General features: G+C 51.9%; 1 protein-coding gene across 4 annotated transcripts in view; it reads left to right on the plus strand.

Moving 5' to 3' along the window:
* Grik3 (glutamate ionotropic receptor kainate type subunit 3) overlaps window positions 1–27,138 on the plus strand; it is a 217,487-nt gene that overhangs the window by 157,745 nt on the left and 32,604 nt on the right. For all 4 annotated transcript variants that reach the window (XM_029476814.1, XM_021159768.2, XM_021159766.2 and 1 more), the window contains exons 6-10: window positions 1,519–1,692; window positions 2,298–2,441; window positions 7,485–7,592; window positions 10,919–11,032; window positions 19,041–19,244. In XM_029476814.1, the coding sequence (XP_029332674.1) occupies window positions 1,519–1,692; window positions 2,298–2,441; window positions 7,485–7,592; window positions 10,919–11,032; window positions 19,041–19,244 (744 nt within the window). The remainder of the gene's footprint in view (window positions 1–1,518; window positions 1,693–2,297; window positions 2,442–7,484; window positions 7,593–10,918; window positions 11,033–19,040; window positions 19,245–27,138) is intronic.

Below are 27,138 nucleotides of genomic sequence, written 5' to 3' on the forward strand. Positions count from 1 at the left end.
AGAGAGAGAGAGAGAGAGAGAGAGAGAGAGAGAGAGAGAGAGAGAGAGATCCATGGTTGAATTCACAGATGCCCATGGTCTTGGAAGCCTGGCCCTATTTGTTTGGGCAGATTAGAATGAGACTTTCTTGCCTGAATTCCAAGTCCTCTTCTCTGAAAAGGAGAGATAAGTCCATGTCCTTCCATAAAGGGTCCTCCTGGGAATGCGGGAGGAGCAGGAGTTTAGCACCAAAATGGAGCATCCCAGGGACCATAGGACACCCAAGCATTGTGCAAGGTCTGCTCTGTGGGCTCCAGCCTGTATCCCTTTTGATGACCAGAGGCTGGCACTGGGGTAGGGGTAGAAGTGGGATGGGCTTCAGGTCAAAGTGTTAAGCAGCTCTGTGAGGGGAAGTGGGGAAGAACAGAAGAGAAGAGACTCAGTTTCTCCAGTCCTGGCTTGCAGCCAGTCTATGTTATCCAAGTATTTATTTTTGAGAATCAAAATATCAGCCTGAAGTAAGTGTAGACTGGATGTCAGGAGGGACAGCCAGGACGTGAAGCAGAACACTGGAGGAATGATGTGAGTAACGGGGTTTTAAGGGACATAGAGTAGAGCAGCCAGGTTACACACAAAATAGATTAATCTCCTGCAAAGCAATAAAACCACAGCCTTAGGGATGACCTTTTGTGTCGGACACAAATCTCATGTTAACCAGAAGTTTGGGCTTTAGCCAGCATTAACAGCAGTTCCTAATCCCGCAGAGTTAGGAAGCCCCGGTGACCTTTGAGCAACTATTTCGTGTGTTGATAGCCCATGATGTTCTTCTTGTGTCTCTTTGAGTTTGGAGTCATTTTGGACCTGTGGTGCTCTGCTTGGCTCCTGTGAAGGCTAACTACCTCTCCACACGCTCTCTTCTCTACTGAGGGGCAGCCAGCTAATCCCCACTGCCCTGCCTCTTGGCTTCTTGCCTCACCAGCCCATTGGCCTGGGCTGGGGCTGCAAGAGGGGCCAGAGCTGCCTGGGCTGTATATCCTGTACTCCTGAACTCTTAGCCAAGCCTTCCCATCTACTGTGGAGAGTCCTTGGGACAGATCTTCCTAGGAGGCAGGGTGAAAGGCCCTGAGACCTGAGAAAGACTGGGGAGAAGGCAGTAGACTCCTTTGGCCCCCTTTCCCACTATAAAGGAAAAAAAATACTCTGGCCTTTCTGCCTCCTCCAATGTCACTTGGAGATGCCCAAACCCAGCATCCTTCATCCTCCCATGGTGAGATGGTTCCTTAGGGTTCTATAAAGGGGAGTGATCCCCATTTTGTAGACGAAGAAACAAGCAGATGGCTCCCATAGTCAGCATATAAGGTCAGTATCAGGGGAGCCAAATGGCCTCTGGGTCCAGTCCTCCTGTGGGTACTGCAGTCACCTTTCATGCACAGGGCTCTGCAGGGAGCCACAACTCAGACCCAGGGGTGCCCAGGTCCAGATGGTGAAGGGGGAGCTGGGTCACCCCTAAGCACATCAGACTCTCTTATCTCTCTTCAGGATCTCTACGCACTAGACCTGGAGCCCTACCGATACTCGGGAGTGAACCTGACTGGGTTCCGCATACTCAACGTGGACAACCCCCATGTCTCAGCCATTGTGGAGAAGTGGGCCATGGAGCGGCTGCAGGCAGCTCCCCGGGCAGAGTCAGGCCTTCTGGATGGTGTGATGATGGTACAGTAGGCAGATGGACAGATGGACCCCAGGGGCTCCCTCCTTCCTTCTTCCTTGTCCTCCAGTCCTTTGTTCCTTTTCTCTCTCCTTCCTCCCTCCCTCCCATCTCCCCAAAGAACAATTCAAGACCTGCCCAGACCTCATCCTTTCTAGGCTTTTCTTCTTGCTAGTTACTGAGGACCTTCAGTAACTAGGACCTCCGTATATCAGCCAGAGCTCCGGAGACAACAGTTCCCTCCCCACCTTCCTCAGGGATCCCTCTAATAGGGCTGATTAAAAATGTCTTTCAGGAAAAGGAGCTAAAGATTTAGATAGTGACAGGCAGGTGTGAGGCTGGGAAGGCAAGAAAGGAATAAGGAGTAGGTGAGATTAGGTAGTGAGTTGGGCAGAGGGTCTGGAGAGAGAGCCATAGCTGCAGAGAAGAGGGTAGTACTGGGGTATCTGTAGACTAACAGGGCCACTGAGGCTGGCCTGTCTTCAGGTGAAAGGATAGGGGCTCTCTCTGGGCCTGAGGGTCTGTTCCGTCCCCAGTGCCTCAGGAGCTTGTAGTGGGAGATGAGCCGAGAAGCATCGGCATCCCTCAGACAGGTCTATGCCCTCTGCAGACGGATGCAGCCCTGCTCTATGACGCAGTCCACATTGTGTCTGTGTGCTACCAGCGAGCGCCACAGATGACCGTGAACTCCCTGCAGTGCCATCGGCACAAGGCCTGGCGCTTTGGTGGCCGCTTCATGAACTTCATCAAGGAGGTGAGTCTTACACCCCTCAAAGGATGCTCCCTGCTGCCTCCAGTGCTCAGTCATAGTCAGAGGGTGCGAGCGCTCAGGTTTGGGGCTCAGAAGCGGTTTCTGCTGCATACAGACTTGGGCAGGTCACCTCACACCTCTGTGGCTCATTTTCCCCTTGGCCTCCAAGGGGACTGAGAAGCCCAAGTGATGGAAGTATCCTCTCTCCCTGTCACTCTCCTCATGGCTGTCACTCAGGCTCCCATCCACAAACCCACTCAGGACCTCATGTGCCAGTGCATCACCGCTGGCTAAGTAGCTAGGAGTGAGATGACCGACTGTCTCTTTCTCAGCTCAGAACTGTCCGGAAGACAGAGGAAAACCTAGGAACTGAGCAGTGTAGTCTCAGTAGCTAGCAAGAAGACAAGGCTAGGAAGGATAAGGTCTAGGTAGGGCTATCCTGGGCTACAGTGAGTAGGTGATCGTGATCAATTCTATGAAGATCCAGACTCCCCGCCCGCCCCCCCTCCCGTCTGTGTGTGTGTGTGTGTGTGTGTGTGTGTGTGTGTGTGTGTGAGCGTGCGTGTGTTGCTTTGGAGACCTTCCATGTACTGACTGGCAGCCATTGGCTGAGGGTTGGTCTCAGAGTTGTGCACCACCCCAGCCCCCAGCCCCCAGCACAGCAGGTGTGACAGCCCTGATTTTTCAGTCACCATCATCTGTCACTCTAACATCCTTTTGGGTACTGAGTCCTAACCAGAGGGCTTGTAGTCCACACTGCTTCAGGGAGCCCCACCTCTTCACCCCTTGCCCCTTGGAAAGCATGAGGCTCAGCTATGAGTGCCCAAAGGAAAGCAGATTACCCACTGCTCAGCCTAGTAGACAAGTCCCGTTCCCCCTCCTGGGGCTTCTCCTACCCAGGCTGCGGGGGCCGGGGGGGGGGCGGGGTGGGGGAGGACACTCCCATCTCCTCCAGAATTCCTCTGTTCTCCTTAGTGCCTGGGGGTCAGACAAGAGTAGCCACAAAGGGCTCCTGTTCTTTCGATAACTGGACGCTTTCAGAACCCAGGTACCCTGCAGAGTCCAGTCTGCCTTTGTCCGTTTCCAAGTTGCCCATCTCTCCGTCTGCCTGCGTGACAGTAAATCATTTGAAAGACTTGGCATTTCCGAGAGGAGTTGGAAAATACCAGGCCGGAGTTCAGAGCGTGTGAAGCATCTTTCATTTAGCAGAGTCCTGAGCCGCTGCTAGAAGGGGGCGGGTGGGCTGGGAAATGTCACGGGGAGGAGCTGCCCATGGCTCCCTGCCCTGCCCCTGCCCACCCGCCCACAGACAGGCCGCACCTGCTGGCATTTAATTCCTCGGGAGCTGACAGGGAGGAAGGCCTCCTCTGTAGGAGCAAGGCAGCTGCAGACACCTGCTGAGATTTCCCTGGGGGCCTTGGATAGCCTGAGGGGTGTGGGCTGCAGAGGAGATGGAAGCCGGAGGGATGGGGAAGCCACAGCCTGAGGGGAGCTGGGCCTCCCTGTGAAGTCACAAACAGAGCTGTTCACCTTCTCTGATGTGGCTTTTAATCTCTGTCCCCCTGGCGCCCACCACCTTCCCCAGTTCTGTGTGTGTGTGTGTGTGTGCGCTCACACGTTCATGTGGAGACCAGACACATATATCTTCTACTATAACATCTACTTTGACTTTTTTGAACCCGAGTCTCTCATTGAACCTGGCATTCACAGACTAGATCCACTGTCTCCATCCCACGCACACCCAGTGCTAGGGTTACTGACATCTGGAACCGTATCTGACATTACTATGTGAGCACCAGGGATCTGACTCAGAACCTCTTGCTTCTGTGTCAGACATGTTACTAACCAAACTATTTCCTCAGTGTCTCAGTCTATCTTTGAACCTCAGTATTGACATCTGAGAAATGGGCACAATGATGACACCCCCCACACACACACACACACGCTTCGTAGGGTCGCAATGGAAGTTCAAGGGGCTCCCTAAGGGTAGTAATTGTAACTCTCTCCTATAAACTTCCTCTGGGAGCCTGGCCTTGCCCAAAGGTCTGCTTCTCCTTCCCAGTTGAGGACCAGTTCCATTTGCAGGAGCCTATTGGGTTCCAGAAGGTTATAACCCATAATACTCAGTCATGGCCATGCACACAGGCATGGTACTGGGCACTTCACCCACCTCTTTTAGGGCCTGCAGACCAGTGGGGTTGGTAGCTCGATCAAGTACCTTTTGTTTTGCAGCCGTCTGGGCCTCCAGGGTGCTGCCTCTGAGTCAGGATACCTTTCACCTACCTACTTTTTAGGTGGGGCTGAGGATGGCTTGAGGCAGAGTCTCAGGAAGTAGCCAGACTGGCCTGGAATACACAATCCTCTTGCCTCTAACCCAGCTACCATCTCCCATTATCCGGAAAAGTCCAAAAGGACTCCAAGCTATCCAAGAACAGGGAGACCCTCTAGGCCTTTAGTTTAGATTCAAAGATAAGTTTCCGGGGCCTGGGAACTTGAAAGTGTGATTGGTGCTGTTGCTCATTCCCGAGAGAGGCCAGGGGCCCTGCTCAAAATGCAGGGTTATGTCCAAAGCAGTGCTTAGCCAGCAGGATACCCACACCCAGACCTCCTGCTTCCCACCCCTCTCCTCTGGAAACCTCACTCCTAGCTGCTCCCACTCACAAGCCTGGCTGAGAACAAGATCCGCGCTCCCTGCCACCGCTGGCTGTCTCCATATTTCCCAATCCCCTTTATGCACCCCAGGACCTCAGGATGAATGATGGGTCTTCTTTTCCCAGACACAGTATCTTTTTACAGACACTGCAAAAATACCCATCATCAGCATTACCCCCAAGGAGAAAGAAAAGGGAAGGGGTTCAAATCAAGGGGTGAAGCCCTGGGATCAGAGGTCTAGCTTGCTTCTGCCTATTGTATAGTGCAAGTTTTGGGGCTCCCAATAGTATCCCCCTCCAGGCCTGTTCCCATGGTTCCCAGCTGTAACATGGGAATCATGATCCTCACCTGGCCAGCTCTTGAGGCCACTGGGGAAGCTAAACGATACAAACATTCTTACGGAGTCACCTCTCTGTCTAGGGAGGTGACTCCAGCAGTAAAGTGCTTGATATACAAGCATGAGAGTCAAAGTTCGAGACCCCGGCACCCACATATAAAGCTGGGCACAGCCTCGATCTGTAACGCCAGAGCTGGGAAGACGGACAGATGAATCTGTAGCATTCCCTGGCCTGCCAGCCCTCTCCGAGTCAGTGATCAACCAGATTCAGGGAGAGAAATTCTCAAAAATATAAGATGAAGCCGGGCGTGGTGGTGCACGCTTTTAATCCCAGCACTTGGGAGGCAGAGGCAGGCGGATTTCTGAGTTCGAGGCCAGCCTGGTCTACAGAGTGAGTTCCAGGACAGCCAGGGCTATACAGAGAAACCCTGTCTCGAAAAAAACAAAAAACAAAAAAAAATAAAATAAAATAAAAATATATAAGCTGAGCCGGGCAGTGGTGGCGCACGCCTTTAGTCCCAGCACTTGGGAGGCAGAGGCAGGCGGATTTCTGAGTTCAAGGCCTGGGAAGATAGCTCTGTGGGCAAGAGCTCTTGCTATGCAGTCCTGAGGACCCGAGTTCAAATCCCCAGCACTTGCATAAAAGCCAGACATGGCTGCATGTGCCTATCATTGAGAAGAGACAGGTGGATTCCAGAGGCCTGTTGATCACTTACAATAGACAAAAGGGCAAGCTTCAGGTTCAGAGAGAGCCTGTCTTAAGAGAATAAGGTAGAAAGTGATAAAGGACAACACCTTCACCCTCCAAATGGCCATGGGCACCAACACGTGTGTATGCAATGTACAATAATAATAATAGCCGGGCAGTGGTGGCGCATGCCTTTAATCCCAGCACTTGGGAGCAGAGGCAGGTAGATCTCTGAGTTTGAGACCAGCCTGCTCTACAGAGTGAGTTCTAGGACAGCCAGGGCTACACAGAGAAACCCTGTCTCAAAAATAAATAAATAAATAAAAACAATAATAAAAATATTTATTACTTTAAATAAGGTGGAGAATGCCTGAGAAAGACATTGAGCATTGATACTTCCACACACATCTGCATACACATGCACACATTTCTATAGGCACACATGTACAAACACAGAAAGAGATATACCCCCCCACACACACACACACTTGTGTGCACCGAGAATGATTACTTGGGACACCTCCACCCCCCACCCCCAGGAAAGAGACAGTCTAGAACACTATCCAACACTGGCAAACCTGAAGGTAGCAAGTTCTTCCGGTGAACAGGTAGGAATGGCGGTGGGCTAATCACCTGTTCCCACTCACAGGCCTTGCGCAGGCTGTGCCGCCCTGGGCTAGAAGATAGTCTGCTCCAAGTTAAAGCTGCCTCTTTTGTTAATAACAACAAAGTAACAGAAGTTGCTGTTTACCAGGGGCCTGAATTAGATCAGGCCTTCCTTCTCTCTGGGTTTCCTGGCTTGTTTCACTCTCACAGCTTTTTGGAAAGATGGATACCATGATTAGTCCCATTTTCTAGCCAAGGAAACTGAGGCAGTGGGTAGTCAAGGTCACAGAGATACTGGAGTTGACCCCAGAGTTCTCAACTGTGGCATGGTGCTGAGGCGGCAGGTTGAGGGACTTTGTCTCTGGGGTTCACGTTTCAAGGATGCAGCTTTGTAACCAGAGAGCCTTTGGTGAGTCTCCTGGGCTCCAACTCTGCTCACCTGCCTCGCTGGCCCCCTCCAGGGATCTGACACGGGCTCCCCCTTCCCAGGGCTTCGAGGCGGGGGCTCGTTTGAGCGCATCCGAGATCGATGTTGTACACGAGAAGGTGCAGATGTAGGGCTGGCTAAAGAGCGTAATAGAATTTATGGAAATCGCTGGCTCGCACCACAGCCCGAGCAATGATGGAGGTGATTATTAATTAATCATGGTCTTGGGGGAACAGTATCAGTGCAAGGAGTAATTAAAATGAAGCATTGTACAGTTGTACCGAATGATGATTTATGAGCCCGAGGAATTGCCGCTCTGCCCTCTCCCCTCCGCAGGCTCAATGGGAAGGATTAACTGGACGGATTGTGTTCAACAAAACCAGTGGCTTGCGGACTGATTTTGATCTGGACATCATCAGCCTGAAGGAGGATGGCCTCGAGAAGGTGCGTGGGCTCCGGCGGAGGATCAGCAGAGGGCCAGGGATGTTGGAAGTGCCTTCCACAAGCCCAAGGGCTAAGGGGCAAAATCCATTGCAGACACGCCCTTGAGAGTCAACTGACCCAGCGTGGCTTCTGCAGAACTGTGAGCCAGAGGAGACTGTGGGGTCCTGTTACACTTGAGGGTGCCAATCTCAGTGACTTAGCTACAGCAGACACCTATGACCTCACTCTGCAAGCTAGGCCTGTCAGAGAAACACAGTTATAGTCTTGTGACACACACTGGCTGTCTCTAAGCCCCCGAAAGGGTCAGAGATAAGGACTTGTATGTTCTTAGGTTAAACTTTCTAACCTCCACAGATTGCCTACTTGGGGTAGCAAGTTCATGGTCCCTGGGAGGCATTTAAGCAAATATGGACAGATTGCTTGTCTGGGAGATTGAGAGAATCCTTACCTCAAAGAGAAGTTGAAGTCTTTGGGGTCTGGGCTCCCCAAATTCCAGCTTCTCAGACCACTGATTCCAATATTTGGTTAAAGGAAGCAACCCTACCTGGACTTGGAGCCTCTCCTCTGGCCAACCTAGAAAATGTTGTAATGAGGCCTATGACAGGCTCCAGGAACTCAGCATGTGCTACAGAAAGTCAGGCTGCTGGGCCAAGAAGGGGATTTAACCTGAGGCCCCAGTTTTCAGCATCTGGAGGAGCCAGCAACTCAGCCACACCCATCCCACTGCAGCCGATTCCTGAGAGCCACTGAGTTCCCCTTCAGCCCTGAGATGTGCCATTTATAGGATACAGAGAGGCCGGGAGAGTGGAAGGACCCTCTGCTGTCACTGGGCCTCAGGGCAGACTCCCATCCTCCCTTCCTGCATGCGTGGGTCAGCCTCTACAGAGGGTCAATGTAACACCCTCCTCTACCTTACCTTCTGCTCTCTCCATCCTGAGCCTTCATCCTTCCTGAATGTACATGCAGATGGAGTGTCACCAAGCCTAGCTCTATCCTACACGTGGCTTCCCAACTCCAAGCCAGGGCATGCTGCAGCCCTTATTAGGAGCCTTTTAGTTAGACTCTGAGAAACTCTAACAGCTGGCCTCCCCACCCAATGCAGACTCCACAGTTGACTCATGGTGCTGTCCTCCTAAACTTCTGGGTATCGTCCCAACTTGGTGTCCTAGCTGTGAAAGTGACATCTGTGATCCTCCCCCAGGCATGGACCTAGCTCTGTTAGCCTCTGTATACTTGTGGCCGTGACTCTCCCATTCTCTCCTGAGTCCTCCTAGCCACTATATAGGGGAGAGGTGACCAGGAACCCTCACGATTCATCCACAGCTATCTCATGTCATATATGGCATTAATTCCCAAGGGCAGGGACCTTTCCTAGGATCACTGAGGCCCACTCACTGATCTAACCCTAGGCGTACTCCGTGGGCTCCTCACTCTTTGTTTAAGCTCACCAATGCTAGAGAGCAGTGGCCCCCTGCCCCCGCCCCCTCCCCCTCCCCCTCCACCGCCCTTCTCCAGCAATACCATGACTGACATGCTCTCAGGTAGCCATCCTAGCTTTCTTCTCTCAGCTGCTCATCTCTAGGTAGAGCATCAAATTCTAGGGAATAGTAGATAAATGGCACACACGCCACCGCTTTCCGCTCCTGTGCCCGTGGCAGGCATCAGTAATTGATCACTGGAGCACTCTTTCCATCTGAGCCCACCCTGCAGCATCTATCTCCCAACAGCCCTCCAGGCAGCTGGTACAAATTGACCGTAGCTAATACTCAAGGAAAACTCTATTATCCCTAGATGGAGGTTGGCTTGCCTGGTGCCCACTAGAGGCTCCCAGTCATAGCCACCTGGGCCCGTAAGCAGAGAACCTCTTCTTTCCCGTTTCTTTAACCTGCACTATGCCTAGAATCTACCAGGATACCCAGACAGGGCTTAGAAGAGCTTGCTGGGCTGAGGCTCCTCGCTCTTCAGCCACCTCGGCTTGCTGAGTGTCTCTCGCAACTCACCCTCTTGCTCAGCACCCAGCCCTCTGCTCAGCATCTTCCCACTGAGCTTGGCCCACTTTAGAAAAGAGCCTCTTCAGTCCCATCTGCCTGCCTCCTTCCTTGTGGCCCCAGTGGTCCACACAGGCAGAGAACATGCTGAGCCCTCGACGCAGCCACAGCCTCCCGTTGCCTCCTTCTGTTTGCTAAGCTGGGTCAGAGCTGATCCAGCTAGCTCCAGCCGGTGGCTTTGGGAGGATTAAGGCAGAATTACTCAAGCATAATTACGTATCTCCCTGCTATCTGTCGGGCACAGCTCTCTGAGTGGGTTGTTTGCACTTGGCCTCTCTGTTTAATTGATTAGGTTTTCTGAGTACCCCCAACTGGGCCAAGGACAGAGTAGGCCGTGCTGATGCCTTCCTTGAGAGAGAGGAGCCAAGATGAGGCCCAGCTGGGAAGTTTGCTCAGAATGCACCTGCAAGAGGCCTGGGGCTTTAGAATGACTTATAAAAAATGTATTTATTTATTCATCATGCATGGGTGTATGGAGTCGAGCCACTGTGCACCTGTGGGCACCAGAGGACAGCTTTCAGGAGTCAGTTCTGTCATTCACCCATGTGAGTCCCAGGGATCGAACCTGGGTCATCAGGCTTGGCAGCACGTGCCTTTACCTGCTGAACCATCCTATCAACCTCAGGATGACTTTTAAACCCTACCTCTCCATCCTTTAACCTTCGGCTTGATAAGGATGCTGTGAGGAGTTTCCATGGTGACAGGGTAGCAAACCCCCTTCAGTCATAGTGCACGCAGTTCACTAGTCCTGTGTTGTCACCCACAACAACTTCCTGTTGAGGCCGGCCTGCTGCCTTTTCACCCACTGCCCCTCTCCTTTGCTTAGTACACACCTGTGGGGGCATCTCTCCCTCATCCCAGTGGGAGCATCACCTCCATTCTGGGGTGGTCCAGACTTTGCAGGTGTCTGGCCTGGACGAGACCCATTGAGTAAGCAGAAGAGTGGCCAGTGTCTTGTTCAGGAGATGACCTTGGCCCTGCCATCGATGCTGGGCATCTGCTCTGCTTCTCCAGCTCCCTGCAGCTCCTCTGTCTTTCTCCTTCGGCCAAGACTTTGTCAGCAAGAGGAAAAGAAAACCTCACACCTCAGAGCCTCCTTGGAGGAGGGAGAGCATCAGGGAGGATTAAGGCAGAATTGTCGTCAGAATTGTACCCCCAAAACACACAGACGCAACAACAATGGCAGTGGCTGTGACTGTTGGAAACAGATGGCCTGGTTGATGAGGAGAAAGGAAGGACTCAGCACCTGTTTTTTTGTCTGTCTGTCTGTCCATCCAGGTTGGAGTGTGGAGTCCAGCTGACGGTCTCAATATCACTGAGGTTGCCAAAGGCCGAGGTCCTAATGTCACTGACTCTCTGACCAATAGGTCACTCATTGTCACCACTGTGCTGGTAAGAGCCTCAGGCCCTGCTGGAAGGGCCATCTGTCCCGAGAGACCACTCCATTTCCCCTGTCACATCCGGGGTACCCCTTAGGAGGCTCTCAGCAGACCAGGACACAGTAGCAAAGTGGACCACAAGAATCTGAGGGAGACTTAGAAAGCTCTCAAAGGGAGGTTGGAACCCAGGACCTCTCCCTGTTCCCCAAGAGAAGCCCATGTTTGTTGTTTTACTCACTGTGTGCCACCTGCTTTCTTAGTAGGACCAAAAAAGAAACTCAACTGTTCACTGCAACTAGGGGTCTCTTCTCCCACCTGAAGTCCCAGGACCAAGGCTCTTTCTTCCCTTGAGCAGGTGCCATGAGCCCCTCCGGCTATGGCAGGAGCTATGGCCACACCAGAGGGCCCCAAGAGCCTGGACACATGTCACACTGTGCTGGTTTTATAAATCCCCAGAGCCAGAGGCTGAGACCTCTCCTCCTGAACCACATCCCACATCCCATCCTCTCTCTGTGTAATGAGTCAGTGGGTCTCACCTCTCCATGATGCCTAGATGGGGCTAACGCCTACCTGCCTCCCCAGCTGAAACAGTTCAGCCAGACTCCTTCTCCATGACTTCTGTTCTCCTCTTGAATCGTTCTTCTGATTCAATCAGGAAGTGACTTGTGGGCTTTCCCAGGCTCCCTGCACCTTGTAGCTTGCAGCCACTGCTGTCCCTTACTCACCTCTGCTGTACCCATTCTTCCTATGTGACTGACTGCCTTCTAGGAGGCCCTCGTTAGAGCCAAGCAGAAGCCGAGTCCTTTGGGGACCAAATGGGTACAAGTAGACCATTTAGAGTATAGCAATTAAATCTGCAAAACCCATACCCGGATGCCTGGACATGCTCCTCTTCGTAAAAGCAATCTTGGCTCATTAAGATTAAGAAAGCCTTCCATGGGCGAGGCCTGGACCCAAGTCTTGGGAGCTTTCCATGGTACTTGGATGACGGTGGCTTCCCCTTCCAACTGAGGCAGTTCAGCTAGGCTCTGTACTCATCCATCCTCCCATCTAGTGTGACTCACCATGCATGTATTTAGTGGCTGGGGCGCAGGGGCCACCATGAAACAGGGAAAAAAACTGTGAAATACCGAAGTTCTTCTAGGAACCTCAAGGACACTGGAGTACCAAACATGTTGAGGGGAATTTCAGCCAGTGTGTCTCATCTCTAGTCCCCGGGGTCATGGTCACCAAGAAATCCCATTAAGGACCATAGAAACTGAATAGGTGCTGTGGACAGGCTGCTGACAGAGCTGGAGGGAGAGAGCCAGGGAGGTATAATCCTGCCTTTGTCAGGGCAAGAACCCAAGAAGTCTTCCAAATAATCATATGCCCTTCCAGTCTTTAGGGATCCACTTATTAAGGAGACAAATACAAAAAGCATAAGCCAAAAAGACCCAACAGGAGCAGGAGGAAAACGAATGTAAAATATAAATGATAAGAATAAACAAAAAGCATATAGGGATTTTAGGAGACGGATGAGCCATTAAAGGAATGTGGATAAAATTAGGAAGGATGAAGGGAAAGCAAGAGATAAACAGAAAGGTTAGTGGGGAACCAATGAAGAGAAAATGAGGTAAGGAGAGAGATTAAAAGGGAAGATATTAAGGAAGACGAAAAATTAAATAATTTACAACACTGGCTAGACAAGGTAAAAAAAAATGTTCAAACCAAAAAAAAAAAAAAATGTCAAAAAGCCAAGGAATGAAAGTGTGACACCGGCAAAATATAAAAGGGTAAAAAATAAAATAATAAAAAGGTGGTAAAAGATTAAACTCAGAATTGCATGAAATGTGAGATATAAATAAAACACCTCTTAGGAGGCAAGATTAAAATGAGGTGAGAGAAAGGCGACCTCGGAGATGAGGAGAGATGGTTCCAGGTGTCGTGGAGACACAGAACCGCAAAGCAGGACTCCAAGCGGAGCGGTGATGAGCTGAGGAGCCCCAGCAGGGTAGCAGGGTGCAAAACACAGTTACCTTAAAAGGCCACCAGCTCATGTCTCATGGGAATGGCAGCTGCCCCTGTGTCAGGAGTGTGGAGCTGACTTTAATCCCAGCACTCAGGAAGCAGAGTTGGGGAGATCTCTGCAAGTTCAAGGCCAGCCTAGTCTACCTAGTGAGTTCCAAGATAGCCCCTCCCCTCCTAATAGAGTATGAATTGTTCTGCAGAGGCACAGAGGGGGGCTTTGTTTTGCTTTGCTTGAAGAGCCAAATCGATCAAGCAGCCCGTGCTCCTGGTCAGTCCACCTTCGCAGTTTCTTCACCATAATAGCAGTGGTCCCCAACCTGCTGGGCTCACTCCTTTCCCAGAACTGGCTGGCTCCCAAGAACCCCAGGAGGATGTGGGGGAGATAAGCCTCTTCTGGCTCATAGCCTGGCACACAGCTCCATCTGCCCAGCTGCCCCTCAGCCTCCACCAGCTGGGTAGAAATGGCCAGTAGCTCTTTGGCACTTGTAGGAACAGCGGATGAGCAATGGCTAAGAGCACAGACTTTGGGGGTTGAGACCTGGCCTCTCTGTTGACATACTGGGTGGGCTTTCCTGTTTCGTGCCTGGGGCCTACCTGACAAGGAAGAGACAGGAGCAGTGACACCTACCTCCTAGAGTTGAGAGAGTGGATGTTCATAAACTCATTGCGGGGTGAGTGCAGCCACTGCAATGTATTGCTGTTGATTACGTATCCAGGACCCAGTGAGCTCAGGTTGACTACAACATGCCAACCATGGATGGGCATGGATGGCTCTGAAGTTCAGAGCCCTGAACTTCAAGACTTAGCACAGGCACAGTGACGACTCCTGGCATGTGGGGCACAATGTGTTATGAACTTTCAATTATCACTTGAACATTTGTTTCAAGCCCAGTGCATTCTCCTGGGCCTACCTCACATCCCCCGATCTGCCCAGGGTTTACACTCCGTTGTATGGTTTTAGCGTTTGTCACATCTACCCAGGACCTCCTCAGACCCCTAGCCTCTCAGAGAGACATAAGCCTCCAGGCTGGCCTCTACCCTCCCCGGTTTCCTTCCTTGGCCATAGTCTCAGCCCCTGGCCCTAGGATCAGCCTTATTATCTATTCCTGGGACAGCTACACAAGTCATAGCTCAGCCTGGCTCTGCCAAAGCTGTCCTGGCTGAATACTCAGCCCCTTGCTTGGCTGCCTGTGTGCAGGGTCAGCACTTCCTGCTGGGAGCAAGGACCCCTGCCTGTCTTTGCTGGGATGGTCCAGGCAGGCAACCACACTTTGAATGACAGACAGGTACCTAGGCACAGGATCAGAACATCAAACTGTTCAGCCCCTGGGGACTAGGACCTGGAGGGGAAAGCCCTGATGAGAAGGAGCCCCTTCATCCTGGCGTGTGGCAGGTCACAGCAGCCTACATAAGCGTCCCAACCCCATCTTCTAGTCTCAATTCTAAACCTCTGGGGTTAGGTCCTCAGGATGCATTGTCCTGGATGGACAAAGAGACACGGGTCTGACTGTGCCCTCTGGATACTCAGATCACAAGCCAGATTCCCCCCTGTTCTAAAGCTGGACGCTTCCCCCAGCACTCTCCCCAGCCTCTCTTCTGGCTCTGCTCTTCCACGCTCTCATGAAAACTGCATGCACTCGAACCTCAGCTCACACCAAGCAAGCTTAGGCAGTGCTCCCGGGGCCCTGCTTTTGAAGGTTCAAGGTACTTTGGGCTGTGAATGTGACTGGCAATTAGGGTACACGTGGGTGCATGTGAATTCTGAGGAGGGGCTCCAGATGGCCTCCGGATACACACCAATATAGTCGGTGTGCACACCGTGACCCACGTAGACTCAACCGCAGGGCCAGCTGACCCCCGGCACGCTGGAGAAGGGAAAGCCAAGACCAGAATGTGGGCCAGGAAGACCAGGCCAGGGGCCATTCTGGATCCTCCCACTGGAGAAATAGGATTCTGAACACCCTATCTCCTTCTGTACTGCAGCAGCCAAGGTCTCAGATCATAGTACTGCGTCTGTGTGCCCAAGCAGGGTCAGGCAGACAGAACTGTGTGTATACATGCGCACATGAGGCATGGCCCAAGTCAGGGTACTCGGGGACCCAGCTTTCAGATGGCCAATCCCTGAATCTGTCTCCTCTGGGAGCTGCCCCCTCCCTACCTCCTCTTTCAACCTTCTGGCCCTGTGTCTCAGAGAAGCTTAGCTCTAGGCCTGGCCTCTCTATTGCTAAGTGATTGTAGCGAACCCAGATGAAGCCTTGTGACTGAAAGTCGGGAAAGGTTATTTTTCTGGACCCCTGTTTTCGGTGACTTGTTGAGGAGAAATATTACCCCTGTTCCCACGGCTCTTCTCCCGGAGCGATAGGAGAGCGTGAAGTTATGAAATTGAGGGCACCTTCACTGAGCAATCGATTAGCAGCTGAGGAAGCTGGTGAACTGGCTGTCTGGACATTTCCAGTAATAAATTGTGAAATAGTCCATGAATAAGTAGTCTCGGAGTTGAGAATTACCCCCTAGGAAATGTTGCTGGACTGGAGACGCATTACTAAGGCGAACACCATTTTAATGCCCTGGGCTTCAGCTGTTAAATATGTATGCCATCCGCAAAGCACTTCCCGAAATTAATGGCATTTTGCAGCTGCTCCGAAGGCAGCGTATTTAGATGGAGATGTATAGATTCTGGGGCTGTGGTGGCTTCACAAATGAAGTGCTAATTTTAGAGGCTAAGGCCGTGGGAGGGGGGCGTGGAGGGGGCGGGGTCAGGAAGGGAGACATCTCAGGGGCCTTCCCATTCCCTTCCCTCCACTTCTGCTGGTGGCCATGACTGTTACCCTTTGATGGCCTCGGGCGTGGTCTCTAAGAGGGAAAGGTCACTGAAGTAACTGGGCAGAGAGTATGTGGGAAGGAGGGATGGGCATGGATAGTAGTAATAAGAACAACAGTAGTGGTGATATTGGCAGCCGACACTTCTCGCCAGGCACTAAGTGCTTTCCCTAGGCGGGGTCACCTTACTCCTACTCTGTTAGAATCTCCACTCTACAGAAGGGAGTGGGGATCTCTCCCTGACCTGGCAATTTCCCTGGGAAAGACAACAACTTCCCTCTAGTTCTCTGGCGATGCTAAGTGAGGTCAGGACCACTAAGTACAGTAGTGTAGCCTGGTCACTGCATAAGAACATAAGTCGAGGGGTAAATGGGCTGACAGCGCACCATGCCCCTCTCTCCAGGACATCCCCAGGGCGCGGGGGCTTATTATTCTGCCTGAGCCCCTGACCCAGGCCCACCTGTGCTTCCCCTCCCCCGTGTTGAGCTGCTTGCCTGGCTGTGGGGTAGCACCAGAGGCCCTGAGGTCCAAAGGTCTACCTTCCCATGTGATTAGTCCTGAAAGCATTGTCCTCAGACTCCCCGGGTGGTCAGGAACCTCTTGGAGGCTGAGACACTCTCTGTCTTCGAAACCCAGAAGGAGTCCCCAGAACCTGGGCAGACTCAGTTATAAGGTGGGGCCGTACACTGGGAAACTGGGGGGCCAGGGTAGAAGAACAGAGCCCATCTGCCATAGCAGGAACCTGGGTTGAGACACTGTCAGGTTCTCTCTTTGAGGACATCCAACAACGGTCACCAGAGCCTTCTGCTTCCCACCCCATCCCAGGGGCCCATGGGCGCAAGAAAACGGTCCTGTCAATAGGGAGAGACTGAGATACCCCTCTCAGTAAGTGCTAGTGCTATTGTAGGCAAGTATTCTGTTAGAGGACAGCACTCAGCTAGGAGGAGAGGCATTTAGATAAGAGCAGGGTGTGGGGAAGGTGGCCAGCAGGCCAGGACAGAGAATGGGGTCAGGACTGAGGAAGGGGGTCCAGGAGACCAAAGCAGATGAGATAGTAGCTCTCAGCCTAAGCTCAGAACCGGTAAGAGCAGGTAAAGTCAGGGTGGTCTAAGCCTAGGGACAGAACAGAAAGGAGTGAGCGGGTGTGCTGCTTGGCTGGGTCCATCTGAAACTGGGCTCCTTGGGACTATTTTCAACTGTTGTGTGGCCTTGGGTAATGTAGTGACCCTCTCTGAGCCTGTTTCTTCATGTATTACATGGTGATAAGATCATCTATCTTGCATCCTAAGAAGACTTAAACAAAACAGACTGTCAGGAGTCAAAAAATGGCACGTGGTACACAGTAGTAATTCAATAAATGTGGGAAGTTGGGGGGGTGGGATTCAGCTCAACCACTCTAGACTTCAACACAGAGGGCTGTGAACGAGTGGGGGATGGGAGCCTGAGTCCACGGAATCAAGGACCAGCACTCTGACCTGGATTCGGGGACATCTGGATCTTGTTGCCTCCAGGCACCCCCAACCGGATGCTGTCGGTTCAGGTCCTCCCCCCACCCCCACCCCATGGCTCCCTGCCTCTTCTCCTAGTTCTTCATTTGTGGCACAGCCAGGAAGGAGTGTGTTTTTGAAAAATCAGATAGCGCTAAGCCTTACTCTATGCCTTCCACCCGGAAAGAGGTGCCTGACACAGGACCGACAGCCCTGGACCCACACACTGCCTTCTTGAGGACCCGCTGATGCCTGGGACAGCACAGCCACCTACAGATGAAGTTACCACTGTAGCCACTGATGGCTTACTGTCAGATCCTGACATGGGTGCTGAGGGGACCTTAAAACAGTGGTATTGGGAAGGGGGGATGTCCCATCCATTAACTAATTTGTTAACCTGTCTAATCTGGGGCAAGGAGGGAAGTCACTGTACCAGATGGAGGGCTTTTGCCTGCATGGTCCTCCAGCTTGAGTGGACACAAAGCTTCCAGCAGATCCTGCCTGGATGGGTCTAGTGTGGGGCCCAAGAGTGATTCTCTAACAGGTTATAAGGTCAGGCTCATGCTGGTTTAGAACATTGGTACAGTAGAAAACCTGTACTATAGAATCAGGTAGTCCTGTCCCACCTCTTGACAGTTCTGGGCCACTGGCACCCATGTCAGTCAGTAGCAGCAGGGCCCTGTCAACTTGTGCTGAGATCCCTCCCTGGAGATGCCATTGCAAGCCACCAAGTTGGCTTTCAGAACATAGACTCTCCCTGGACTTGCTTCTAGGCTATTGGTCCAAGGTCCAAGCCATTTGAAATGGTGTCAGAAAGACAAGACTCCAGGGCCTGAGGAGATGGGATGAGTCGTAGGAAAGGACTTACAGAGCAAGCAGGAGGGCCTGGGTTCCATCCATAGAACCATACAGAAAGCCAGGGGTGGTGGCTCAGCCTTGAAATCTCAGTGCTGGAGAGACAGAGATGTGGATCCCTACGGTTCTACAATTAGCGCGTCTAGTTTATTCAGCAGGTGCCAGACCAGTGATAGACCCTGTCTCAAGAACAGGGTGTATGACCCAGATTGCTCTGTGGTGTACACGCCATCCCACCGAAGCAAAGTGAACTTCAAGTGGTCAGTTCTGATTATAGAAACACAAGTAATTCTCTTTTTAAGGCAATTTTCCTTTTTGAGACGAGTTCTCACTATGGTCACTCTGGCCAACCTGGGACTCTGTGTAAACCAGGCTGGCCTTGAACTCACAGAGATCCTCCTGCCTCTACCTCTGCCTCCAGAGTGCTAAGAGTGAAGGCACAAACCACCATGTCTGATTAGGGGGAATATTGAAAAAAAAATATTCTCTACATTTAATGCATGTTTTATTATTATTAAAATGAAAGTAGTAAAAAAAATGGATGGGACTTGAACAGTGATACCCAAGTTAGACCTCTAGCCTCCACAAGAGCTTGCACACATATGTCCATGTACTTATACACACAAACACAAGCACACATGCATGTGCATGCGCCCAGGCCAGTTATGATGGCACATGGCTATAATTGCAGCATTTGGGAGGTGGAGGTCAAGATCAGTAGGTCAAGGTCATGCTTAACTGCTAATTGATTTCAAGGTCAGTCTGAGCTACAGAGCCTACCCCACCCCCCACCCCCCACCCCCGCCCCAGCCACTTAGCCTAGCACCTCTTTTCCCTCTGTCCCCACAGGAGGAGCCTTTTGTCATGTTCCGCAAGTCTGATAGGACCCTTTATGGCAATGACCGATTCGAGGGCTACTGCATCGACTTGCTTAAGGAGCTGGCACACATCCTGGGCTTCTCCTACGAGATCCGGCTGGTGGAAGATGGCAAGTACGGGGCCCAGGACGACAAGGGCCAGTGGAACGGCATGGTCAAGGAACTCATTGACCACGTAAGCCAAGGCGTGGGCAAGGAGGGTGGGATGGGAACAGGGTGGATGGTTCTAGTGAAGTGCCATTTGAACATCTGGGCATCCCAGCCGGTGACAGTATAAGACTGGGCAGGTGGAGATGAAGGTTGTGACCTTGGGGCCTGATCAAGATCCATCAAAGTGTGCCCAGCTCTGCTGGGTCTGCCTGGCCTAGGCGGTCCACCTCCCAACACCCCCACTACGTACACAAATTAGCCCCTCTGATGATGGGCCTTCCCAAGGCATCTTTGGCGAGCCTGCTATGGGGAGGATTCCTACAGCCTCTCAGCCATTTGCTCCTTGAAGGATATCCCAGCCCTGGTAGAGGAACCCTAACAAACATGCCACCCAACTCAAGGGACACGCAAACTGATCTGTCACTTCTCTAGTCATTGTGGGTTCGTTGGTTCGACAGATGACATAAGGAGTGGGCTTGGGGTTTGCATGAAGCAGGGAGTGAGGCTGTACTGGGCAGCACCAAGAACCTCTTGCTCTGCCTGGAGGGGAAAGACCTGGGGTGTAAGGAGTCACGCAGGCAGGGTGAAGGGAGAGAGACACAAGGCAGGAGCCTCGGCTTGTAGACTGTGAGGAAGAGGCCAGGAAAGGAATTGGGGTCCTCAGTTATGGGCACAGGCACAAGTCACCCAGCTGAATAGCTTCCTCCTTAATGAAATGCGCAAGTCACCACCACCTCAGTATCCACCCAGGAACACTGGGGCAGCAGCACAGGGCCACAGGTACCCATGTGATGCTAACAGCAAACATACTCTCCATCTTGAGAAGCTCAGGCTCAGGACCAGCAGATCTGAGGCTCAAGAACCAGCTTTTAGGATTAGCAGAGGTGCAACCTGGGAAGTTCTTCAATGCACGCACACACACACACACACACACACACACACACACATCTTCTCTTTGACTATAGGCATAGTTAGTAACTACTGGGGCCGATAAAGAAGGTGTAAGACTACAGGCAGGTACTGTTTGTCAGGCTCATGGGGCACAGATGAAATATTCCCCACCTCCATCTCAGGCGCCTCAGCAGTACAGAAGCAATACCTATCTGAAAGAAATCCTGCCTGCAGTAAAGGAGGCCATGGACCCTCAGACCTGGTCTCCCCCATCCTTAGGCAGCCCACTGATTCAGTCTCAGAAGCAGAGGCAAAAGGGAGATAGGAGCCAGGCCTCAAATATCGAGTAGTGGGCTGGATGCCAAGCCAGAGAGTCTTTAAAGGCTCTGTGCCTAAGTGGGCCTGGGTTTTCATCTATGTAGAAGAGAGGCCACACTGTCCTAGACCCGGCAGGAGGCCCGTTCATGGCTGACAGTCTCCAATGCGCTATAATCCCAGTTAGTGTCTGGGCTCCTCACTGCTGTGACTCTTCAGGTAGAGGCAGCCTCGCCAGGCTTTGATCACCACTGGATGTTGGTGAAGGTACCATAAGGAGACCTCAGAGGCTCATGGTGGGGAAGAAAGCTGAGGAACAAGAGTCACTCAGAGTCTGCCATGGTAGAGCAATGCCCCTGGCCTGACATAGGTCTACTGAGTCAGACATGGTTTGTATGGCTGGCGAGAGATGCTGACACTTGGTGGCTGTGTGTCCCAGGGCAGTCTCTGAATGTGTCTGTCCCCTTGCCTGTGAAGGGGGATTGTGTACCCAGAGCTCACCTTCCAGGGGTGCTGTGAGGATGCAGTTAACAGGTGTGCTTTGCTGTCGCTGGCAGGGCGTCAGTCCTTAATGGCATTGCTCTTATTTTTATCCTCACAGCTACTCCTCGGAGAGTGTTGGAGGGGGGCAGGGGGGCGGGAGTTGTTCAGGAATCCTTTTGTGTCCCCCAAGCTCCAGTTTCCTGCCTTCACGGTGAGAAAGATGATAACTGTCTCCACTTTCCTCTGCCCACTGTGAGGCTGGAAGAAGACAATGGATGGGAAGGGGCTTCCGAGCTACAGGCGTCCACGTGGATGGAAGGCCATATTGTCACTGTTATTAGTAATAACTGTAATTATTATGGAAATGAGCCAGCAGGACCGGATGCACCTCCCCTTTCCCCGCTCCCCTAAAGCCTTGTGAATGGGACTCTGAAGCCTAGCATTTGCACAGGGGATGATGGGAAGGGAGAAGACAGAGATCCTGTAAGAGGGAAAGCCAAGACCACAGGTGGAAGGGGTGGATCCTCCAGGCCAGCCACCCTCTGCTTCTCAGTGGCCCACAGACAGACTATGAAGGGCAGGCTTTCTAAAGGGACATGATGAGAAAGCCAGCAGCAGCCAGCTCCTCAGCGCCCCTCCGCTGTGGACACACGGGGAGCCTCATCCACAGCCTCCAACCTGCTGGGCAGTGCTTTGGAGACCCGGTACCCATCAAGGCCAGCAAGCTGGGTGGGACAGACAGGGAACCTTGTTAAGCCCGATTCCCTACGATTGATGAGCCTGTTAATCCTAGCTTGGTGCCATTTTTAATAACATCATAACCATTTATTAGTGTCAGATAATTAGTGTTCTCCCTAGCTCATAGGGAGCGTGGTAAAGACTTGGCAATATTATCATTTCCTTATTAGGGATCCGAACAGAGGCGTAAAGATGATGGATCCCCACCTCTGGAAGTGTCTGCTCCCACCCCACCCCACCCCACCTCAGGTCCATGTGGAGGTGCTGGGCAGACCCGCCAACCAGGAGGACTTAAACCATCCGTCCCTGACACTCTGCTGGTCTCCAGTCCAGCATTGTGGGCAGTGGACACCTGGAGGATGCACTCGCCTCCTGCAGACACACTCACCTTCCCTAGTTGCCTTTAACCCACACTGCAGCAAACTATGATTGAACTGTGTGCGCCTTCTGACCTGGCTCCATCCCTGCTGCCCACTCCCCCTCATCCCCTCTCAGGCAGCTATCTCTGCTCACCTCTCTGCCTTCAATCCTCGCACTGAGTCCTGACAACTCTAGAATCCGATGGGAATACCATTCAGATTGCAGCTTGAGCTTACTTCGGCTCTCTCGAGAAGATTCCTCCAGCCTCGCTGGCTTCCATTCGTCCAGCTACAAATGCACACAGAGCCTAGGTTTGGTTCATGCACAGTGAGCATTCATACATGAGAGGTGGCCTACACAGTACACTTTATACCAAGTCCAGCCTCCCTCACTCCATCACACGTGCCTGTGCTCAGATGCCAGCGAGAGAAGTAACCCCCCAGCCACTGTCTTCCTGCTAGACAAGATGTAACCTAGGACCTAGCGGTCCAGGACCTCAACCTTTCCTAGCTGACTCTAAGCAGATGGCCTTGAAGGCTGACACATATTCATCCAACTCCGAGGAAACTGAGGCACACACTAAAGTACCACCTTTCTTGGACCATTGGCCTGCCAGCTAGAGCTTCTGTGTTCTGTTACTATAGTACCCAGGAACCTACTTGGGGAGTGAGAAGGAAGAGACCCAAAAGGAGAGAGCCCAAAGCCAGTGGAAGGCCACAAGCGGAGAGGGAGACAAGAAATATAAGCCTTGAGTCTTCGGTGCTAGCTGAGGGGTGTTGTTGTTGTTGTTGTTGTTGTTGTTGTTGTTGTTGTTGTTGTTTTCGTGCTGGGGGTGGATCCTGAGACTTCTTCACACATGCTAGGCAAGTAACCTATCCCTGAGCTACATGCCCAGACAAGTTATTTAATGTTACTATTGAGAGCTACAGGGCACCACTGGAGGATGTGGAGCCAGGGGTGACATCAACCTGGCTCTAGAGGGAAATTACTCCACTCTTGAGTCAAACTGGAGTCAGCCTGCACATGTGGCTGAGAGGCCTAGAGGAGAGGGCAGGAACAGTGGGAAGGGAAGGAAGTAGAGGCCCATCCAAGGGACATGAAGGCTGCAGACTGGTGCTTGGTGAATGGAGGGGTGGGGGAAGGCTGAGGTGAAGGACCAGGCAGTGGACTAACTTGAATCCCAGGGGAAATGCTGGTCCCCGCACCCCCTTCCAAGTTTCAGATCTTCTAGAGAAGTCACCCGAGGCAGTTAGGACCCTGTTCTCAGCAGGTGGCTATCCAAAGGATGAGGAGGGAGCCAGATGAGGATGAAGGGGAAGACTGCCCAGGATACCTAGCCTGGCAAGGAGGAGAGCCTACAGAGTGTGGGTAAGGAGGTCAGTGGGACCCAGCTCACGCCTGGAATGTGTGGTATAGACTTCCCTCTGGCTTCTAGGTAAGCTTGCACCAAGATAGGGGACAAAGAACGGTCGTAGGTAACCTTGTTATGTCTCCCTTCCTTTATGAAGAAATAGCAATGCCCAGACATCCCCTCTACTCTCCTACCACAGAGTATAGGAAGAGAAAGTGACGCAGCCTGGAGAGACTGCACCCTGTGCTTGACTCTTCTTCTAGACGGGAAGTCTCTGGCACACTTAGCCTGCCCATTGCTTAGCACCCGGACGCAAAGCAGGCACTGGTGAGCAAAAGACTCATAAAAGGGCATGGACTGCTCACTCTGTCCAGAGACATGGCTGCAGGCCAGGATTCACCTTCCCATACAAACTATTCGTGAGGAGGGTCTGGTGAAGTCAAATCTGTGACCCCCATCATCTACTGGGCCCATTGTTTTCCTACCATAAGCCATCCTCACTCTGGCCCGCATGCACGAATGTTGGAACCCAAACCCTGTTCTTGTGTCCAAGAGAAGCTCCGTCCAATCTACCTCCTTCAGGCTGGGCTGGTACACTTGGACACAAGGCATGCTGGGAGCTCTCCCAGGACAGGTTAGGATGCTTCAGGAACAGGGCAGTTAGGGCAGGGGAAACAGATGGCTACAGAAGTGGACTGTTGTCAGGGCAACAGATTGCCCAGAGCTAGACTTGAAGAGTGTTGGGGAAGATCAAGAGGCTATCAGAGTAAATCTGTGGATGACCAGTTAGGCAGGCAGACAGGGGAAGCAGAAAGGACACGGTGCCCTGCTGAGAGTCCATGTATAGCTATTAGCTCTAGAACTCAGCCTAGGGAGCGGCCTGCCAAAGGGGTCAGACAAGAACCAGGCACATGAGAGCTTCATGGTCTAAAAAGGTGGTCAGAGGGAAACAGGTCTAGTGGCTGTGACAGGCAGGCTCCCCAGCAGGGGATCATGGGCCTATTCATCCAACCCAAAGGTCTTGAGTGCCACTGTCACCTTGGGCTCTTAGAGTGCAGGGCCACACAGAAGCCTGTCATGGCTTCTCTAGGGAGGATGACACTGGGGAAGATGGAGTCAGGCAAGAGAAGCTAAAACTGAGACCGGGTTAGTTATTTTTCTCATCGATGTCACAGACATGTGACTAAATAGCCTTGAAGAAGGAGAGGTTTGGGCTTATAGTTTGTAGGTGTGATCCACCATGGCAGGAGAGGCATCGGGAGCCGGAGACAGCTGGTCACGCTGCACACACAGTCAAGAGGCAGGAGGACTGAATGCTCACTTCCCAGCCTGCTGTCTCCTTTTCATTCATTCCAGAGCCTACAGGATGGTGCTGCCCACATTCAGGGCATGTCTTCCCACCTCGAACAACCCTCTCTAGAAACTTCCTCACAGAGATGCCCAGAGGTTCTCTCCTGGGCGATTCTAGATTGTGTCAAATTGACAATATCAACCAGCCACCAGTGGCAAGTGGGTAGGTCTGGGACTCTGCACCATAGACAAGCCCTACAGTGTCTCAGAACCATCCATGTGGTAAGGACAGGCAGGGGTAGGTTTAGGCGTTGGCCCTGACTTTTGTGCAGCTTGTCTGAACTTGGTGGACATGGGAACTATGTAGGACCTTGTAGCAGTTGTCACCAGAGCTGGGGTTAGATGCTTCTAGAATATACCTGCATAAGATTGGTGTATGAGGGTGTATGAACCCAGCCCTAACCAACAACAGACCGGCAGTGGTGGGTGGCAGGCTGGGATGGGGGTGTCATTAGGTGTGGGTGTGACCAAGCCAGAAAGAAGCAATGGATCAGACAAGCAAAATACCATCAGGTCTTTAGCCACTGGTGCAAAAGGAAGATGGAGGTGCCTGGAGGAGACTAAAGCAGAGGACAGTGACTCAGGTTTGTTTGTCTATGACTTGGAGAAGGAAGAGGTGTTCAGGCTTGCATAGGGTGTTTACTGAGATGGCCACAGCCAAGGTTGCTGAAGTCTCCCACAATCAGGGACTAACTGAGGCTGTAGCTAAGTGCACAGTGGTCTTCAGTGCAGGCAGATCAGAAGGCCTGGAAATCCCCACCCTGTGCACATGAGGGAATGAGAAACAAAGAGTTCCTTTAGGGGTGGTAGTACGGGATATGTATCATGATACAGGGAAACCTGTCCAGCCAGCCATCCTCAGAGTCAGGTACAGTGCCCTCCCCAGGGACTTGGGGAATCACAGAGCTGTCTCAGGCATAGGAGAGACCACTGTCAAACTGTCAGGAGTTCTCAGCCTAGGAGGCTTGTACATAGACCACAGATGGAGGATCTGACAGTTGACATTTGGGGATTTTCCAATACCTGTCCCCCCTCTAGTCAGATTTATGTGAACTGTTCAGAATGCCAGTTCTAGGGTTGCTGGTCACCGCAGTGCTCACTGTCAACATTGTCAGCTGGCTCAGGGTGTCACAGAAGACACCCTCCACGGCCCAGCACACTTCTGAGAGCATCATTCTGAAGAGGGTCTTGCCGGATGGCATCTTTAGAGCCTTCCAGTGTGGTCAAGAAGTTCAGTAACTCACTCAAGGCCTCGTGCTGTGTTCTGTGGATGCAGGAGTAAACATAGGCAAGGCCCCTCCCCTGAGCCTCAGGATGTTGCATTCTAGCATTGGAAATGAACAAATAACGGATGTGAGTCTCCAGCCCCAGTAAGTTCATCTAAGCAGGAGATTGGGTTGAGTCTCCAGCCAGGATGATGCTGCAAATATGGGAGGTAGCTGGTCAGGAGAGCTTCTCTGACTTCTAGACAGATCTAGACAGAGCCTGAGGATTGAGAGAGTGGGGATTTGCTGTGACCCACCCCAGAAAGCCCGAGAGCAGTGGTTCTCACCCTTCAGCTGCAACGCTTTAATACAGTCCCTCATGTTCTGCTGACACCCCCCACCATAAAATTAATTTTGTTACTATTTCATAACTGTAATTTTGCTCCTGTTAAGAACTGCAATGTAAACCTTTTTGGAGCTAGAGATTTGTCAGAGGGGTTGAGACCCAGAGGTCAAGAACCATTACCCTAGAGGAAGGCCTGAGAGACTCATGCAAGGCAGAAGGATGTCACTGCTGTCCCCTTGGTCTGCAGCATTTAACCCAAGGAGGGCATGAGGTCATTTCTGGTCCCTAGAATGCAGACTGTGGTAGTCAAGGGAGAAGAACACTTTTGTAGATTGACCCATCAGGGCCACCATAGGCAGCAGTTTCTATTCTGAGAAAACACGGGTCAAATGGTCAGAGTCAATCTGACTTCAGGAAAAATATGTATGCAGAGTTGGGAAACTGAGACCAGAATCAGTGTGTGTGTGTGTGTGTGTGTGTGTGTGTGTGTGTGTGTGTGTGTGTCACAGCAAGTATGTAGAGGTCACATGACAATTTACGGGAGTCAGTTTTCTTCTTCGACCCTGTGGGCCCTGGGGATCAAACTCAGGTGGTCAGTTTGGGTGGATATTCTAATGTTTGTTTTTCTAACAAAATTTCCTGGAGCCTCCTCTTTATGTCGAGCTCCGCACTAATCCCCGAGAGGAGAGGCGAGAGGCGCTTCAGTGAAGGGAACAAGCTTAATCCTCACCCTCCTGGAGTTTATATACTGACAGGGAAGGCAGAGATTAAACAATAGCTTATAAAGAAAAGTTCTGTTGTGATCAGAGCAGCATGGAGCAATGCAGGGAAGAGCGATCACTGTCCCGTGTATGATGGGGAATCTAGCCTACTTCAAAGA

This window comes from Mus caroli, chromosome 4, assembly GCF_900094665.2.
Source record: "Mus caroli chromosome 4, CAROLI_EIJ_v1.1, whole genome shotgun sequence".
Classification (NCBI taxonomy): Eukaryota; Metazoa; Chordata; class Mammalia; order Rodentia; family Muridae; genus Mus; species Mus caroli.